This window comes from Haliotis rubra, unplaced genomic scaffold, assembly GCF_003918875.1.
Source record: "Haliotis rubra isolate DU_JTF1 unplaced genomic scaffold, ASM391887v1 Scf710, whole genome shotgun sequence".
Classification (NCBI taxonomy): domain Eukaryota; kingdom Metazoa; phylum Mollusca; class Gastropoda; order Lepetellida; family Haliotidae; genus Haliotis; species Haliotis rubra.
The window spans coordinates 122,144-143,651 of NW_025767425.1; the positions used below are offsets into that span (position 1 = coordinate 122,144).

At 38.6% G+C, this 21,508-nt stretch overlaps 1 protein-coding gene across 1 annotated transcript in view; it reads right to left on the bottom strand.

Annotated features, from left to right (window-relative positions):
* Positions 1 to 587: 587 nt before the first annotated feature.
* LOC124259151 (FH1/FH2 domain-containing protein 3-like) overlaps positions 588 to 21,508 on the bottom strand; it is a 144,017-nt gene continuing 123,096 nt past the window's right edge. Inside the window, 11 exon segments of the mRNA XM_046693247.1 lie at positions 588 to 3,132; positions 10,804 to 10,962; positions 12,070 to 12,193; positions 13,204 to 13,396; positions 13,703 to 13,777; positions 15,330 to 15,448; positions 15,620 to 15,781; positions 16,025 to 16,144; positions 16,893 to 17,078; positions 17,846 to 18,001; positions 20,107 to 20,112. Coding sequence (XP_046549203.1) covers positions 3,059 to 3,132; positions 10,804 to 10,962; positions 12,070 to 12,193; positions 13,204 to 13,396; positions 13,703 to 13,777; positions 15,330 to 15,448; positions 15,620 to 15,781; positions 16,025 to 16,144; positions 16,893 to 17,078; positions 17,846 to 18,001; positions 20,107 to 20,112 — 1,374 coding nt within the window. The 3' untranslated portion in view covers positions 588 to 3,058.

A 21,508-nucleotide genomic window follows, 5' to 3' on the forward strand; every position in this document is an offset into this window, starting at 1 on the left:
AAATATTACATCAGATGGGTATTTTAAAATTTCCTAAAAGGGATGTCGTCTCCTTGAGCTATGGTAACATGAGCACATTCTATATTTTGATATTGTCATATATTGTGAACCTTGCTGTTTATCAACTTCTTTTGTTATTGCTCGTTATCACAACTGGTTATGCTATACAATCTCAACTGTAACATGAATGCACTCACAACAATAAATATAACAAAGCATACACCCTCAGTAGGCTGGTGGTTGAGATCAATGCTTTTTTTCTGCACGTCACATATTCAGCAGCAGATCACTTCAGGTACCAAACTGTGGCTACTATAGAAGCAGACCACTCCATATACCAAACTGTGGCTACTGTTGTGGCAGACCACTCCAGATACCAAACTGTGGCTACTACTGCAGCAGACCATTCTGCTACCAAACTGTGGCTATTGTTGTAGCAGACCACTCCAGACAGCAGACCACGAATACTCTTGCAGCAGATCAGTCCCATGCCAACTTGTGGCTACACATACAGCAGACCACTCCAGATACCAAACTGTGGCTACTGTTGTAGCAGACCACTCCAGACAGCAGACCACGAATACTCTTCCAGCAGATCAGTCCCGTGCCAACTTGTGGCTACACATACAGCAGACCACTCCAGATACCAAACTGTGGCTACTATTGCAGCAGACCAACGGACCACGAATACTCTTGCAGCAGATCAGTCCCGTGCCAACTTGTGGCTACACATACAGCAGACCACTCCACATACCGAAGCGACTCTTGCAGCCAACCACTCCAGAAACCACACTGTTGCTACACATTCAGCAGATGCCAGCTCTGCCTGTTTTCTCTAACATTTAGGTACGTGCATAAACTAGTTACTATGGTAACATCATCACTGGCCATTAGATTGAGCTTCCATGACAACAGTTTTTCAGGCACACTATGGCTACACTGTGCATAAGAACATCTAAATGTTATAACAAAATGGTGAATACAAGCATGCTGAGGGTATGCAATAAAAACCCCATTGCTTTGGGATATCAATCAGCACCAGTCTCTCAGGCAAAGTTTACGGTTCCAGATTTGAAGGCACCATATATATCTAATATATTTTCAAAAAACATACCAAGTCAGCTAACTGTAATACTTTCTCTTGCTAGAACACTATATGTACACAGTCTCCCTTTAGGGCAGCCATTACGCTGGAGCTCCTCCATATAAGATGACTAGCGAGCCACATGCCTATTTAAGTTTCATATTGTCTGAAAGAACTGTAAATGAGCTTCATGTCACGATGTATCATTTACAGAATATCAGTGATTGGGCATGATCTGACATTCTAAATGCGTCCCAAGGGAGATGATTCTAATTAAATATTTACTTTTATTAGTACTAATGCAGACCTATTAACTCATGAATAAATACTGTGCATGTAAAGCTTAGGAGTAATGCCCAAATATGCTGACGTGTTCAACATTTTAGACAATGGTCAAAGTGACTTTCTATGTTTGACTGACTAGTGCATCAACAATATTGGTCTCACAGTTAATGAGTGTAATCATCCTTTCAGACAAGACTGCTCATTAGTAGAAGTATCTTATCCAGATTCACAATATATTGACTGTAACTGTACACATTCTTCTCAGAGCTGACAATAATCATTTTATAACAGCTTCAACACCATGTCACATGACGGTCATGCAAGAACCCGGGATATAACTCAGATATAGCATGTCCCAAATATACTGGATTTTAGGAACGTTTTCTCTGGACATATTTTCATTCATATTTATGGTTAAATGAACATAGCTACATTGGTGCATCATTGTAAAACATTCATATGTTGATTTTTGTCAATGCCATATTATAAGGGCTGTTTTTGCATTGGATGTAAGTAATTTCCGTCTGGTGCTTCATAGTTGGGACATGTGTTATTGCAATCAATGGATATAATTCATGATTCACATTAAAATGGATTATTACTGCTAGCTCTGAGGGACACTTTGTCTTGATGTCAGTAATAAATAAATAAATCCACATTTATAAAGCAGGTAACTTAGAAAAATAACAAATATTTTAATGATGTAAATGCAAATGATTTCGTCTGTACACCTGTACAATTGCATTCGTTAACATTCTATTTACAATGAAATAACATCAAAAAGATCAAACTGCTAGGCTACTTGAAATCATGGTAACAAAACCTTTATAACAACACTAAATACAAATGTGTCATACATCGTCAGTAACAGAACACATCACTATTGACTATATCAAATAGCATATTGCACATACCACTGTTTGGGGCATTAAATTCCTTATAAGATATTGAAATTTGAACTTTTGTACTTTTTTTTATCGCCTATCCTACTTGGTCCATGATGAGTCCCCCCAAATAGTCTTACAAACTCTACTCGTATAAAAATAAAAAATATGTCGGCAAATGAAATCCAACAAGATGTCATCAGATCAGCAAGCTAGAATGTTATCACAGATTACTGGTGGATGTGTACGCTCACAATCCTGTTGTTGACTTTATACGACCTCTCTCGTTCATGTCAACATCATCACTGCCGACACTAATACGTATTCTTCTATTTTGCAAAAACAGAATTGACACCATGTTCACTGACATTTTCTTTGCCGTGTTGTAACGAATTGTTTATCAACTAAACATAAATCTTTCAATATTCTGATGTTATTTAATGAAATAATTCATGACGATGAATATCTCTGATAGATATTACGAAGCTAGCAGGTCGAATATCCTCAGGTTACGCCAGTTCAAAATCACGACTTGCATACCAAATGTACTGAATGCTGTTCATACTAACTAAGCACGTGAAGATGTCAACTAAATATTCCAGCAGTTCTTGAGACAGCTTCAAACATGTATATTTGTATTAATCATTGCATAGCAAATTCATCGTATGTGCAGTACTTGTTCGATACTGCCTCATGACTGTAAACCATGTGGACGTTGAACGAAGGTCGATAGCTATGCGACAAGGGACAAAATGGGCTGTAGTTGACTGTGAAAGACTAAGGTGACGTTAGACATGAGCGATGATCAAACTTGGTCAGATTCTCCAATCACGGCCTGCAACTCGTTGAGGTCAAGGCCACCTCTCAATGTCCGACGTACTGAAAAAGTAAACAAAAACATGAAAATAATAATAAATTATTTGTATTTAAATTTTTAACACTAACAGTTTTCCTATTTCCCATTTTAATACAAAAACACACAAATATATGTTTTGAAATAGAGCAACACAAAACCTTTTTGTAAAAATGTTCTTGTGCTGATATAATAAAGTAAAAGTATTGGTTTTGACAGAAACAAACTGGACATTGTATTTAAAAAAACACCTCAATAAAGTAGCCATAATAAGTGTCATACATATTTGTTATTGGGAAAATTAATCAAATGGAATGATCGTTACATGTAATATTAAGTATCTTGAAAATGAGATAAAACTGCAACTCTTAACGATATAGTTCATCTACACTTGTGAGCAGCTTGCAGCAGTCACTGAACACTAAGCAGCTGATACAATGGAAGCTAACACATGCAAACAAAACAACAATCTATCACATTCAGAAGACATATTAACAACTGAAAACCAGAGAAATACCTCAAAATAAATGACAGAAATAATAAAAATTAGAAATAATCCAGAACATGCAAGAATTTGTATCATGATCTTGAGAAAAGACAACCTTCAAAACTTCCCACCAGATGCATGCTGTAACGGATATTTCTCTGTAAACCCCTTAGAGTGAGTGAGTGAATAAATGTAACTTTATGCTGCCTCAGCATTATTGCAGCTAGATGCGGCTATAGCCTCTCCGCCCCATACAGACTTTGTGTGTCACTGCTGATAACCCGCACCGAGTGTATTACAGTTTAAACAGAAAAGAGTTAGTATATTGAATTGACCTCTTTCATTATCCTTGACCAGAATTGAAAAGAATAATCATCATTTGAACGCAGTCCTTTTTAAGATGGTTGCATTTCCAGTGTTTTGTTCAGCTTAACTCAAGCTCATACTTCACATTTATAATGCAACAACCTTGAAAACATTGCAGTCTTAAAGGGCAGAATCTGATTTCAGAGGAAATTTAAATTAAATTTCATATTTCAAATAAAACAATTAAATTCTCTTTTGTACGCCTGAATCTGAATTCCTGTTGCCATGGCAATTCATTGAGTGTTTTCGCTGAAGTTCAAACTCTGCCCAGTCATGGATGTTATAATAAACAGACCCCACCCTTATTTATTGCAACTTACGTACACGACCACCACTAGGTAGTGTGGATAGGGGCACTAAGCTGTTTACCCGTCAACCAGTTTTGGTTGTTTTCCCAATAAATTGTCCAGCGGGATGAAGCTAGCACAGATAACAATGACAGTGCATGTGTAAATAATTGTTCCACTGAATTGACTGGCTAAACATTTAAAAATATTCATTAAAAAAGGGATAATGTTTCAAAATCTATTTCATCACAATGAAAAATAATATATTTTTACAAATGCTGACTTTCTGCTTGAAGCAGAAAGTTCACTTTTATCAATTTTTAATTTGTTGTACAATGGATATACAAAATATAACAATTGTCTGCATAAATTTCAGAAATATGTATACAACCCAATCAGTTATTTCCTTCATGTCACCGATGTACGGATGCCGATAAATAAAGTGGAACTATGATGTAGGCCGAGACAAGACATAATGAGATACCAGAGCCCCATGTAGCCATGGAAACAATGTGCTGCGAACTATCAACGACTGATACTGACCTGGCACTATAGCAGCAACAGTAAATTATCAAAATGGTTTACAGGAAGCAACATGGAGAACCGCTACAGCAGCTAAGCCCCAAGGCATGTTGTGAGACATACACCTTCATCTTCCTCAAGTTCAACGCATGTTAATCTTACAACACTGAAACTCTTGGACTGAGTATGGTTTTATGCCACTTTTAGGAATATTCCAGCAATGTCACGGTGAGGGACACCAGACTGACTGACTGACTGAGTTTAGTTTTACGCCGCTTTTAGCAATATTCCAGCAATATCACGGCGGGGGACACCAGAAATGTGCTTAACACATTGTGCCCATGTGCGGAATCGAACCGGGTCTTTGGCGTGACGAGTGAACGCTTTAACCACTAGGCTACCCCACCGCCCCAGGGACACCAGAAATGGGCTTGACACACTGTACCCGTATGGGGAATCAAACCCGGGTCTTCAGCATGAGGAGTGGACGCTTTAACCACTAGGCTACCTCACCACCCTAATGCTCTTGAATATTATTTGTATATATATATGTGAAATGCTTGTTGCCAAATAAGAAAATCATTGCAAACATAACAGAAGACAAAATAACCCATGGAACTGTCAAATATGCAACACATGCTTACGACAAAAGAACAGAGCAATAAGAAGAAACATAAGATAGAAATGACAGTGCTGCAAGCATGACGTCCACTAGAATGTCAGTATAACATGTCTCAGTATGTTGATATAGGATGTATACCACGGTCAGCAGAGTGGTTCCTTTATTACCAGCTTGTATCATTTTGTACTGACTGCACTCAGCTTGGTACAAGGTATACCACTCAATCTATGAAAGGGATATTTCTTGATGTACAGAAATGTCCTTGTCAAAAGATGAGTCGAGTAAATTTTGACCTTATCAATTTACAGATTTGCTCAAAATCAGAGTATCATAGAGATTTTGGCAGAGATGTTTTAGAAATATGGAAAGGGTTTAAGAGGAACAATACAAATTATTTTCATTTTTGCCTATCTCTGTGAAGTTCAAGCAAGTCCATCACTTTTTAAAGGAGTAAAATAGCCACACCAGTAGCCATGATGTGTTATTCATCAGCTTCAAAGTCAATGGATATTTTGCAAAATAAGGTGACCAAAGAGAGTTGAGAAAATCTGAAATTGCTGGCCAGTTGAATTACAATCCAGTTAATACCAACAAGTGCTATACACACTGATATCAGTGTATGATGGAACTGCACCTGAGATCAGATGGGTTTTCTCTTGTTTATAAATATTGTATAAACTACACAAACTAATGATGAAGTACACAGGGGAGGGTTTGAGAGCATACTGAATGTTTATGTGAAAGAGTAAATAATGTCCAGGCTCAAATCAGCTAAACTGAAGCTGCCTATACATAACGGTTTGTTGACTGACTGACTGAGTTTGGTTTTACGCCGCTTTTAGCAATATTCCAGCAACATCACGGCGGGGGACACCAGAAATGGGCTCACACACACAACCCGGGTCTTCGGTCGAGCCAACGCTTTAACCATTAGGCTACCCCACCGACCCAACGGTTTGTTGACAGCGTATCATAGATCTCTAGATCTGCTTACATTGTTGTAACCACAACTGTAAGTTCTTTTAGACCTTACCACCAGCATTAAGTCTCTGGGGACTGAATGTACCCAGAATCCCCAAAGTGACATATCAGATATACTACTCAAAGGAAGGAAGAACACCCAATTCTTTCATATTACAATTGTCTATCTGTCACTCAAGATAGTTTTTATAATACGAAAGAAACGGGTGTGCAATAACTTCTTTTGAGTAATATATTCACATAGCATGTTAACCTGTAATGTCAGAACAGTTGGACATTTGTGTCAGTTAAGAACATGCAGTGTTCGGCTGATTATAGACTGCCGGTGATGCTTCTGATGTTATGTACGACAGTCTCAAGCCAAGATGAGTATATGAGTTGATTACAACACACAGCACTTGATTGACAGCTCCAGGTCACATGACCAGAACATTGTAACAGTGTTGCAAAACAGCTGTAATAGAAATACGCAGATAACACCAACAGAACATTCATATTCAGTATTGGTTGCAGCTGCTTGCAAACTAGCATCGCATGACTACAGCTCAATATAATACGCAGACAATGCACAACCTAAAGTTCAGGGTCCGTAATCCAGAAGAATGCCTAGAAAAGGAAAATTTCAATGTCTTTGGCAAATTTCTGATGGTGTCATTTTTGATTTTGCTACATGTTTGGTTTCAAATGAAACTTTAAGACTATCAATTTGGTCTAACATTCATCTAATTTTCAAACACAGTACGTTTATCCCCTAAATCATCACTATTTTACCTTTACACCCAATGAAATATGTTTCTTTGGGTAACAGACAACTTATTCCCTGGGTTTGACATTTAAATTATTAAACCATATGGCCATGATTCTTTTCATGGAAGGATCACTTTTTCAAGAACTCTACATAGTTAAAGGATATTCATACTTCATGGATAATGGCTTTTTGCAAAAGTATGTTTTTACACAGAAATTTCAAAATTTAGTAATCAGTCAATTCTTTTATTAAAGATCGTCTATGAACATTTTCAGTGAGACAAGAATAAAATAGGAAAGATTAAGTGTTATTTTGAAGAAAAAATGAAATATGAGTTTTAACAAGAATATCAAAAAGAACATGCATATTGTCTTAAAAACCAACATTTGTTAAGTTGAAAAGAAGCTCATCCTCAAAACACAAAATTACATTGATCCAGTTTGACTATCAGATGTCATTATCATGCATATTATCGTGTTTGTATAATAATCGCTCTGCTGTATACTACACTTATGACACCCTTCATTAGTTAAAGCCCAAATCCATGGCGACAGATTTTAAATTTGAACCAGAGACCCTGAACTTTAAGAATTAGTATATAGACTGTGAGATATTCCTGCTCGATGCTGCAACACAGACAAGTATGAGGACTGATTGTCAACCGCATTCCAAGTGAGAATGGACGGACGGACGGAGAGACATTGGGCAGTTACCTAGTAATCACTATCCCAAAAGGCTGAAAGAGGAGAGAAAGACAAGACGCCATTAGTGCAGAGAATGGTATGAGACAGATGGTCAGATTCAACTGCCAAAATCCTCAAAGCATGTGAATAATTATGTCCAACAAATATTACCTGATACAATCTGACAAACATTTCAAAAGTATTAAAATAATTCGGTGAAAAGATCAACTCATTTAAAATTTTGAAATTTGAAACAAATTTGGTCTGTTCAGTTTGTATTTAAAATAATGATAAATTAAGATGAAATCTGAAGTCTTTAAAATATCTTTAAAATAATTTGACAAAAAGATCAACTTACCTAAAATTTTGAACAATTTAAACATTTTGGTTCATTTGGACTAAATAATTACAAATAATGATGAAATCTGAAGTCATTAAAATATATTAAAAATAATTTGTAAAAAAAGATCAACAAAAATTTTGGTCCATTTGGTTTGTATTTCAAAATAATGATAAAATACTTGAAATATATTTTTAATATGAATTTTAAATCAGTTAGCATATATCTATGATGTTATTACATATATAGGTGATGCTATTGAGGATGAGTGCAGTTATGAGGCTGGTCCAGTGTTGAAGTAGGATATAGAGAGATGGGGAGACAGTGGATGTACAGAGGAACTGTCTGACTCTCACAGGAGCTAAACTGTCCCACACTATACACACATTCTTGCCTTTTACCTCACAAAACTCTCCATAGGTCATCTTCATAAACTAAGAGAAAATTACTGAATTAACACTTCAACATACTTAAAGAGTATCAGTTTTGTATAGCCAGACTAGGTCAAGACATTGTCATGACATGTAATTAGACTGACTAGGTCAAGACAATATTCCAGTGACATGTAGGGGACACCAGAAATGGCTTCAACAAGAATACTGATATACGGGTCATAGGTACATGTAATTAGAAATCCTCAACAAGAACACTGATATACATTTTCACGTAATGAATTTGCTAAATAAAGACATTTTTTGAAGGCTTAAATAAAAAAGGCGATGACAGTGAATACACCTAAACCTAATCACTTCTTTGAGTGGCATTTTAGAAGTTAGGAGGTACAATATTGACCAACTTTGTGGATAACAACTTCTTTTATTTCATGAGGTGACGTTTCAATATGTTCCTGAACGGTACAAGAATCTGTATCGAAACGTCACACGCATGAAATAATTAAGTTGTTATCCATAAAGTTTGTCAATATTATACCTAATTGGAAATTTTAACTCTAAAGGGCAAGAGAATAGTTCTTATTATTGCATCACAAGATGCACAACACTGATCCCAGATGCCATAAATACCTAGTAATGGGTTAATGCATGTTGATGAACAAACATTGAACTTAAATGTCAAATAAAAAATAAAAAGTAATTAACGATGACATGAGTAGGAATGTGAAATGTCAACACAAGTTACAGCCCATTACATGATGATGTCAACCTAGCTCACCCGGAAAAACACTGACGAAAAAATAAAACATATTTAATCTTTCAGTGTGAGTATCTCAATTAACAGCTGTCTGATTAGAATTAATATTTGTCGCAAATTCCATCTAGTACAAGCTCAAGAACTGTTATAACCAGCAGAATCAAAACATAGTGTTAAAATTAAATTTTAAATTCTGATAATTATTTATAAAAAATTTAAATGTCTACTCTGGGGGATGAGGAATGGTAGTATTGTGGGACTGGTCAGTAGGGGCGTCGGGATAACAAGCGGGATGACAATTAACCTGCTTGCTCCTTAATTTGTTTAGGATGTGTAACAGAATAAGCGACAAACGAAATCAATGAACCTTTTCGATATGTTTCCCATCAGCTGACGTTGCATTGAAGGTTCTGTTTGTCAATGCTAAGTATTAGTTATGATACATGTTGCATGAAGTAAACACTGCGATATGTAATATATACTATGTACAACTAAATATTATACATTAGTTGTCATGTACTGTACACTATGCATGACAATATAAACATTACTTGTCATTTGCCATACATTACGTATAACTATATACATATTAATCATCATGTAATAACTTGGTTTAACTGTATACACATTAATCATCATGTAATAACTCGGTTTAACTGTATACACATTAATCATCATGTAATAACTCGGTTTAACTGTATACACATTAATCATCATGTAATAACTCGGTTTAACTGTATACACATTAATCATCAAGAAATAACTCAGTTTAACTGTATACACATTAATCATCATGTAATAACTCGGTTTAACTGTATACACATTAATCATCATGCAATAACTCCTCGGGTTTTAACTGTATACACATTAATCATCAAGAAATAACTCAGTTTAACTGTATACACATTAATCATCATGTAATAACTCGGTTTAACTGTATACACATTAATCATCATGTAATAACTCGGTTTAACTGTATACATATTAACGGCCATGTCATGTATGACTTTATATACATCACATCTAAACATGGGGACGATACACAAGTACAACATAACAACTTGTATAACCCACAGATAAGCAGATCACATAATTTTAAAATGTTAAAAACTGAATGATAGTTGGTAAGAAATCCTTCTCTGTTAACATTTGACAGTTTGGGGGACAAGAAGTTAAGATCAACAAAGACTCAAAAAACTTTGGGTTGATAGAAACTGAGAAACAATTTGGCAGAGACACCAGGAAAGTTATTAAATCACACACGGCACTTAAAAAGAGGATTTCACACAAAAACATGTTCTTCACACTGAAACTTGTGTATGAGAATTCAATATTGGCCACCTCCACCCACCACTTATGTGATACATTTCTGTGATACAGTTACGTGATACAGATATGTGATACAGATGTGTGATACAGTTATGTGATACAGTCATGTGATACAGCTTTGTGATTCAGACATGTGATACTCCTATGCGATACTGCTATGAGATAAACTCTCGTTCCACCTACATGATTTTCTTTGACTGCGTGACCTCCGCCTCTCTTTGGGCACACGTGTAGAGGGCGCTGTGGCTGTGCGGACACATGCCTCCAGAATCTCATCGTCTCCTGTGTCGTACATCTCGGAATCGGTTGTCAAACAGCCCCGAGATCCCATACTTCTTGCATCTGAATTGGTCACAGTCAGGTATTGTACACAAACACAACAATCCAGAATGTTTACAAGAACTGTAGCACAAGTTTTAATTGCTTCATTATCATCAAACGTAACATTTTCTTGTTTTGATATGATTATCATTCAAACATGTAAAAAGTTTCTTATACCAATTCACTAGTCTTGAAACATGTGACTTTCAGTATACGATTAAGTCTGACAACAGTGCTATTTAACTAACTGACTGAGTTTTGGTTTTACGCCGCTTTTAGCAATATTCCAGCAACATCACGGCGGGGCACACCAGAAATGGGCTTCACACATTGTGCCCATGTGGGGATTCGAACCCGGGTCTTCAGCATGATGAGCTAACGCTTTAACCTCTAGGCTACCCCACCGCCCCAGGGCTATTTAACATGACAAGTCATAATCTATCATATTAACAAGATCTCTGGGTAAGCAGTCTAAAGTGCACGGCTAACCAGATCCTGCTGAGATCAGATCCGGCTTGACCATGAGTGAGTGAGTGAGTTTAGTTTTATGCCGCTTTTAGCAATATTACAGCAATATCACGGCGGGAGACACCAGAAATGGGCTTCACACATTGTACCCATGTGGGGAATCGAACCCGGGTCTTCGGCATGACGAGTGAACACATTAACCACTAGGCTACCCCTCCGCCCCTGTTACCAGGATGTTATTCTGCCGACAGACCAACCATTATGGTGTGTTCTTAATGGCATCATTACCTACTGTTCAGTGAAATTCACCTACTGCACTCAAAGGAATCACCTCATCTATGACCAAATGGTTTCAACATGAATATCCTAAAAAATCTGAAACCAAGTGTCAAACATGTGGTGTCACCCACAGCAAGAGACCAACTTCAACATGCCTCTATTCACCCAGCGGGAACGAGCACCAGATATTTGAGGTGAGGTAAACTTTAAGTCACCAGCATGGAAATGGATACATCCCAGGGAGCTGAGAAAGGTAACTGGAATGTGTTTGGGCCCACTGAACAAATATACACTGCATTTGAGCAGAGATGACTGAATAAGTGCAATATTTAAAAAGATAAATATGTTTTGTTAGAAGAGCGTTATCATGCATGAACCAACCTATTCGCTTCCTGATTTTCTGTCCAGGCAGACCGCGTTCATCAGCACTAGCGTAGCCGTTCTTCAGCAGCTTCTGCAGCTCATCCTCTTGATGACCATCCTTAGACTTGGCGAATCTGTCCGTCTGAAATATAGCAGTGCAGCAGTGATAACTTGGGTCCTATACAGAACAGCCTGGTAAAGATTAGGCAGTATTTGATAGTAAAGATTATGAAGTATTTGATAGTAAAGATTATGCAATATTTGATTGGCTCAGTTTTACGCCAATTCTAGCATTATTTCAGCAATATCACGGCGGGAACACCAGAAATGGGCTTCACACATTATACCAGTGTGGGGAATTTGAACCCCCGGTTGTTGGGATGATGTGCGAACGTATTAACCACTACGCTACACCAACGCTCCACAATATTTGATAACCCTGGTCAATTTAAACTACAAAAGTAGTAATAGTCATACTTGTAGTCAGGGTAAATATTAATGGTGAAAGGATCACACAGGAAGACCCATTCGCACAACATTGACTGGATTTGAGTTGTCTCCCCTGCTACACTCTTACCATCCTCATTGAGGAAACAATTCAATCTGTTTCAAACACTGTTTGAAACTGCATATACACTGATGTCGCAATTGACTGGCATTACATTAGTTTTGGTATTAAGACTGTCAACTTATCATTTGTACATAACAGACTATATAAACACTTTGTCGATGAACATATATAAGTTTGATAGAAACAAACTCCATCAAAAAGAAAAGGACTCTCAGTGAGTTTGTAATATAAAATGTAGATTTTGTTCATTACACTAATGGCTGGGTGGGAGAGTGAGTGAGTGAGTGAGTTTAGTTTTATGCTGCACTCACCAATATTCCAGCTATATGACAACAGTCTGTAAATAATCGAGTATGGACCAGAAAATCCAGTTATCAACAGCATGAGCATCGATCTGAGCAATTGGGAACTGATGACGTGTCAACCAAGTCAGTGAGCCTAACCACCCGATCCCGTTAGACGCCTCTTACGACAAGCATGGGTTACTGAAGATCAATATTCTAACCCGGACCTTCATGGGTAGGCTGGGCGGAAGAGCAAATAATATGGTTCAGAGACTGGAAACTGATAACCTGACTCACCTCCACAATCATCTTGCCCCTGGTCTTCTTCCTCTCTCTCTGGTTGGCCTTCTTCTCCCGCTGCTGGATGACTTTGTCCCGAGTCGTGCGGTACTCCAGGGCGAACTCACTGATGACCTTACAGAAGTGATTGATCCGCTGGTCCTTGGCCATGTGTACTGGCAGCCCCATGAACAACAGGAACTTGTGGAACCTTGGACGATCAGACAGACACATCAGTTGTACATCCACACATACAAGAGGGCTGCTCAGCACTGCTTTGAACAGTATCAGTCTGATGTGTTTGTAACTTAAACGTATAAGCAAAACTTGAAGTAATGCATATATTACACATTTCCACTAGAACACCCTGACAAAGCAAGATACCTGGTCATAAGGTTTTGACTTGTGATCATAATGAAGGTGTCTGGAACAACAAAGGGAAGCAACTCTGCACAGAAATTAGTATTTGTGCACTGGCCTAGCCTTGGTTGCCCCGGAGAGAGCGCCCTCTACTGACCTGTTGATGACTCTCTTGAAGATGACTTGCAGCAACATGATCCTCTCAGCAGCATCACCCAGGAACACCAGCATTCTGACAGAGTATAATGTCACAGTTAGTGCAGGGTCTCACCACCCACATAGTATTGCATGCTAACACATAAACACTGACAATGGCATATATATATATGTGCGTGTGAGCATGAGTGTCTATCTGTGTCTGTCTGTGTTAGGTGGAGGGTCTGGGTCTGGGTCTGGGTAGAGGGTCTGGGTCTGGGTAGAGGGTCTGGGTCTTGGTAGAGGGTCTGGATCTGGGTAGAGGGTCTGGGTCTGGGTAGAGGGTCTGGATCTGGGTAGAGGGTCTGGGTCTGGGTAGAGGGTCTGGATCTGGGTAGAGGGTCTGGGTCTGGGTAGAGGTCTGGGTCTGGGTCTGGGTAGAGGGTCTGGGTGGGAGGGTCTGGATCTGGGTAGAGGGTCTGGGTCTGGATCTGGGTAGAGGGTCTGGGTCTGGGTCTGGATCTGGGTAGAGGGTCTGGATCTGGGTAGAGGGTCTGGGTCTGGGTAGGGGTCTGGGTCTAGGTAGAGAGGGTCTGGATCTGGGTAGAGGGTCTGGGTCTGGGTAGAGGGTCTGGATCTGGGTAGAAGGTCTGGATCTGGGTGGGTCTGGATCTGGATCTGGGGTAGAGGTCTGGATCTGGGATCTGGAGGGTCTGGGTAGAGGGTCTGGGTAGGATCTGGATCTGGGTAGAGGGTCTGGATCTGGGGATCTGGGTCTAGGGTAGAGGGTCTGGGTCTAGGTAGAGGGTCTGGATCTGGGTCTGGGTAGAAGGTCTGGGTCTGGGTCTGGGTCTGGGTCTGGGTTTGAAAAAAGTGGGGTCCACATGGTGTTTCTCCTTTTGGATCTACCATTGGAAAATCATTCAAATTTGACTGTTAAATTTCTTGAATGTTTTTACTGGATGGGGTTACAATGTAAATTTAGACTGTCAATTCCAGTTTTCTACTCCCAATATTAAGTTTCAAACAAGGAAACACCATCTTTAAATGATACATGCTTCAGAGAAAGCATGATGTTATGAAAGCATAGTCATTTTGGCCCCTTCACATTAAAGCACTGGGCTACATCAGTTGTAACGCTATCAGTATTATCATTTTCTGGATTGTGGCCTTTGACAAACTCATGGAACGAAAAGAGTGAGACTATTGTACTCATACATTAGCGTATATGTTACTGTTTCTTGTAATCTGGTGAGTGAGTGAGTTTAGTTTTACGCCGCTTTTAGCAACATTCCAGCAATATCACGGCGGAGGACACCAGAAACGGGCTTCACACATTGTACCCATGCGGGGAATCAAACCCAGGTCTTCGGCGTGATGAGCGAACACTTTAACCACTAGGTTACCCTACCGACCCTCTTGTAATCTGGACTATTGCCAATTTTATAGTGCAAGACCACTGAGATACCATGCGACAGATTAACACAGATACCCCACGTTATACTGACTCCATTATGCTATATTTTAATTTTATAACCATCTTTCAATCTCTTCTGGTATGATGCGGATGGTTGATTGAGCAACTGCCCTTCTACTCTCCAGATAAACCCCAGGTTAATTACAAGGTTACACTGACACAAAGTACTTACTTTCCCTTCATATCTGAGGAGGTGCCGTCGTGTTTGATGATGGCTCGGAGGTAATCCCACGATGACTTGCAGTCATGTTCCAGCTTGTTCAACTTATTGGTGAGTTCATCCCAGTCAATCTGGAAACACAAAAGTCGGATCTTCAGTAAGGTAACACTACACCTCATTCATCCAAGTCAACGAGCCTGACGAGCTGATCATGTTAGTCACCTCTTACGACAAGCATGGGTTGCTGAAGATCAATTCTAACCCAGATCTTCACGGGTCTGAAAGGTATGACTATAACTTACCCGAGAGCACCGTGTGAGAGGTCCAAGTTCGGAGTAGAGATCAGTGGTGTCTGGAAACTGTTCCAGGATGACATTACACAGGTGATGGAGAAGAGAGTGTTTGTGGACTGTGTCCTTCACCTCCGGGATCCGAGACAAGAAATCGACCGAGAAAGCTCGTGTCTGCAGGAGCAAAACATGTAATCATGCAACACTTAAAGTATATATACATATATACATATACTGAACAAAAGAAGTTAGGGACCATGAATATTTTTCAGGATATATTTATAAAGTGAAGACTGATATTGTAGAACGACCACCCAATTCTCATTTCCATGTCTTGTCAGACAATATTGGTTCTTGGGAACTTCTCTGAACATTAGAGAAATATTCTGGCATGATTATCTAATGAAAGCAACTGACCTGTGCACCATTTAGGAAGTTACCAATCGCGAGGATTGTGGACAGGATACATCTGAACGTCTTGTTTATCGTCAGTGTATCAATGCCCTTCTTCAGGTCCATCAGGGGCTCAGACACTTCCTGTTGGGGAGAACAGTATTCACTTACATTTAATAACACAAAGGGGTCAATTTTACTAGAATGTACACACAGATTGCACCAGCAACCACTGTCAGATTTCTGCTATTGATGCCTTAGTTGTGAGAGAATAGATACTTATATGATTAATGTCATTCTTTGACTTTGACTCATATATGACATAGTCTGATCAATTTATGTCATTTATGTTTTCACCATGAAAGAAGCAAGACTGCAGGAAGCCTCAAATGGCGACTCATCAACCTTTTCAATATGGAAAATCACACTGGCAACATACTATCATTCCCCTATGGTAGCCCTTAAGGGAGCACTATACACAAGGAAATATGGTAGACCACTTGACCAGACATGAAACACAGGGCTCCAGATAATTTTTCAACATCAGGAGTACGTAATCCTAATTTTTTCAATATAGGAGTACTGGAAAACCTTAAGTGTATATTTAGAGTACTGAATGGAATTTAATGGCGTATCAGTAATCTTGTGTTTCATTTCATATATGCACCACAACATTGATAGTCTTGTGTAAACAGGTCAATGAACAATAAAACAATACCTTTTCAGATAAATACATCTGTAAATTATTCTAAGACCGTACACCATTGCTGTGGTGCGTATCTGCTACGTTTTCTGAATTATTTCCTACCGTATCCTGCTTATTTTAATCCATACATACACCGATTCGGCCCTTATCTGAAACATAAAGGTAGCCTGTTGCCTATGGACTTGCCTGTTCCATGTTCTCGAAGTCCAGCTTGAAGAGCCAGAGCTTGAGCCTGGGGATGAGCTCGGAGATGGAAGACAGAGTCAGGAGGAACTGCTCGGCTGTCCCGAGGGGGATGTCAGGGTTCGCCATCTGAGCCTCCAGGATCTTCCCCTTCTCCTCATCTGTCGGGATCATCGTCGACAGGATCTTCTGCAGAAACAATTAAGAACATGAATAAGTTTGTTTTAAAGTGGCATTTTGCTATCAAGCATGTAAGCTGAATTTATAAGTGTCTGTGTTTCGGTGCTTTATACATGCAAAACATATTACAGCAAGACCTAGCATTCCAATCCCTGCATGTACCTAACTAAGGGGAAAATTTCTCCCAACTGAGTGGCAGTGTTGTAATAACCTTGACCCTGCAGCAGAATGCTTCTAACTAAGGACATTGGGTCCTGTAAGTTTCAGATGTCTGCCTGACCCATTGAAAATTCACAGGACCCTTAGAATAAAATTAAACATACATTTCTGAATGAACATTTCTTATAATTGGTATTGAAATTATTAACAAACATAAGATTTATGAGCAGCAAACGTGTCACATGTCACATATAACAACTTCAGTCAAAGTCATTGTGAAATATACAGACACTGGGGCCGGCAGGTTGTAGACTTCTATCGGACCGTTGGCGAATCTGCCAGATTTGTCTGAGGGTCAGACGCTATTCGTGAACACTGACTATAAGTCTTCTGGGGAATAGTCCATTAGTGTTACAGGGAGGGCCCCAGAAATTGGCTTCACACAGGAATCCAAGCACCTTTGGTGTCCCACATTGGTGAAATCCGTACATACGCACAGACATACCATTGGCCTTTCAAGGATAGGAATTGTGACCAATCCCCAAATATAAACCAAAAATACCGTGATAAGTGCTATTTAATTTGGTCAAAGAAATTTACCTTTCTTATCTACTTACTTCAATGCCCTCCTTATTCATGATTGACACATCCATTTTCAAGATGGCTGCCTTGATGGTCCTTGGAGGTGGCAAGACAGTCAGACCGATGTTGATAGCATTTGATCGCTTTGGATCTAACACAACAATCTCCTTCCTGGACCCGGTTTCTTGTTTCTGTCAGAACAGGCAACAAAAAGTTATAGTTTTGAAGAGCACACTATGCAGCCATTGAAAAGATGAGAGCTATGTTGATGAAGGATACTGGATAGGAAGGCTGAAAAGAACAGATGGCAAGAGCCCATTGACAGGATAGGGAGTCGGAGACAAGGCAGGGGAGTTCATTCTGAGGATAAGGGGAGTCCTGTGATAGGAATAAAGCTGGGAGAGTTCACTGATGGAAAGGGAGCTTCGGGAATCAGCTGCCCTGATGTATAGCCAGGAGAGTCTACTCTTAGGATAGGGAGTTGGGAGAGTCCATTCATGGGAAAGTTTTACAGCTGGACTTGGAAACAAGGACAAAAATGTTTAATTCCAGTTTTGACCGTCCTAGATTATCCAGTGAATCACATCTACATTCTATTATTATATATACCCTGGACACCATAGGTTCATTTCAGGTTTGGCTGACTGACTGAGTTTGGTTTTACGCCGCTTTTAGCAATATTCCAGCAACATCACGGCGCGGGGACACCAGAAATGGGCTTCACACATTGTACCCATGTGGGGATTCGAACCCGGGTCTTCGGCGTGACGAGCCAACGCTTTAACCATTAGGCTACCCCACCGACCCCATTTCAGGTTTGATTTGGTTCGGTTTTTGGTTTACACCGCATTCAGCAATATTCCAGCTATATGACGATGGTCTGTAAATAATCTAGTCTGGACCAGACAATCCAGTGATCAACAACATCAGCATCATGGTTTCATTTTAGAAGTGACCTAACTGGCGCCTCTCTTATCACTAATACTCATTAATACGCTTGAAATCAATAACCATTTATATTGTCTCTTGAACATGGTATGGGGTGAACTACATTAAATGACAGCCCATATTGTAATTAATCAAATCACAATAATGTTATAAATGGTTTTGATCTGGAAAAGTTGTTTCTGAAGGCTGTGATGAAAAGTCTTACAATGTCGTTCAAGCTGAATTTGATAAAATATGGAAGCGCCTTGAGCGGGCATTGAATGCACGGATACGGGCGTAGTTATAAATACCTACTATTTTTATTATTAAGTGTCTCTTGGATGACTGGGGATATTGCTACCTGTGTTAACCATGAAGGAACAGTGTCATTAGGAAAACTATTTTTAATGTCGTATCATTCAAACGAGACTAAAGATGTAGCTAAGGTGGTGAACAGTTCCAGGATATTTATCATAATGAAATGAAGATGTTGTACACTGATAATCATTGAAGAGGTTTGCGAAAACATGTCTACTATCAGTTTCTGTAAGGGCATGTTGTTTCAACTTCGATTAAATATGTAATGTTAACGGATAGATAATGGTATATCTTTCCAGGGCAGCGGGTCACATAGATGTTTCCTAGGTCCAGGGGAGTAAGTAGAAATTAGAGCGTTAAATGTTAAAAACTAGAGTGACAGCCAGACAGTAAAGAAGACATCAACAGGAAAACACTGAAGCCTAGCAACGGCAGTCAAAGGTACACTATTGTAAACAATGGTCAATCGCTTACAACATAAGCAACAAAAGCAATGATTTGATGACAAACATCATCACTTGCATAAAACTAGCAATGAAAAGGTTCTTGCAAACTCGATATGATGAAAATTCGGTATTCCTATGCACAAGTATCACAATATCCAACTGCGGTTAGAAGCTTGACCAATCAGATTAAAGCACATGATGATGAAGTCAGGGAAAATGAAATACTTTCTATATTTACACACTGACATATCTCATTTATCTCTTACTAAACAATACCCACTTTGTTCCATGCTCTGACAACATTCAAGAATTGGATCAGTAACATAAGTGCACGGATTTCTATCACTTTCTCTAACAGATATCATTATTTCAAACGATTATTGGTTTTCGCTATTGCAGAAATTAAACATTTCAGTTACAAGTGTTTTATGAAAATCATCCATACCAATTTTTTTTAGTATAACCAAAAATATATTATTTTCAGTAAGAGAATCTTTAATTGTTAATAAATTTAGATATTCTTGGTATGAATTGTTTCATAAACAGATTTAATCACATGACAATATTCAATTGGCGAATATAGCCATTACTACGCTAGTTCTTACCACTTCCTGTTAACACAACCACGTGACAACATGCATATTAGGCACCAGCAATGTCGGCAAGAGTGCATGAAAATAGAAGATATATTATATGCATAATTGAGTTCAAACAAGGTTATCACAGTGCACGTGTGATCTGTTTGTAAATGGCAAAGTTGGTGCTGAAAAAGAAACAGAGTTATATTTTCAGAGCTTTTGATCAAGCTTAGCACATTACAACTTTATATAAATTGTTAGAAGACATAAATTTTTATTTACCGGTACTTTACCCAAACATGTTTATTACAGCATTTTGAATTCTATGTATCATATTTATACCTTTGATAAAACTGTATCAAGATGGACAAGCTTGATCATGAAAAGTGTTATAAAATCAGTGGAAATATGTAAACGTCAAGTGTATAGAAAACATTGTGTTGAATCATTTCCTTTCTGTTATAAATCAACAAAACTTCCCAATTGGTAAAACAAACTGTTACCATGGTAACCTTCAAGAATAACTCATCTAATTTTTTGTCAAAATCATCATAATCAATAAACTCAAGTCCATATTTGTTTTAAAATCTGTTTCCAACAGTTACTCAGTAATAACAGTTTTCAAACTGAATAGCAAAATAATTCTTGAAGATCATACCAACATATGGAACCAGAACATTGTAACAATGAACAGTCCTTTACCATGATCCGGACATGAAACTGTGTAAAATAACATAAGCCTCAGACACTGATGTCAATGTGAAGGTATATATGTGTTATACACCAGCTATCATCTACAACTATGGGTATATAAGACACTTGTGAGAACTTGATTCTGGTAACTACGGTAACCCACTTCTTATTCCCTGTTCTACCAACCATGAAGTACTGTACGCTGCACTTGGAAGAGGAACTGCCATTCATTGAAGAATAAAACACTATTTGTACCCGAGATCATTAAACTGACTTGCTCAGACTATCTGTTTGCCGACTGTTTCAAATTGTTAAAATAATCAGAAGACTGACTGACTGAGTTTGGTTTACGCCGCTTTTAGCAATATTCCAGCAACATCACGCGGGGGACACCAGAAAAGGGCTTCACACATTGTACCCATGTGGGGATTCGAACCCTGGTCTTCGGTGTGACGAGCCAACGCTTTAACCACTAGGCTACCCCACTGCCCATAATCAGAAGATATTCATTTGCATATAACTAGAACATATACATCAAGAAAGCAACCTAGTAGCCTAGTAACACTCCATAACAGTTAATATAGATAACTTAAACTTTTCACTGTAGAAAGACAAAAAGATGTCACCCATCGAGGGCTAACAGCAAATTGTTTCCTTCAATTTTAATGACTTTCCCTCTGCATGATATCCTGTATACTTCTCTCCATATATATATATTAGATGTGGTGAATTCTGT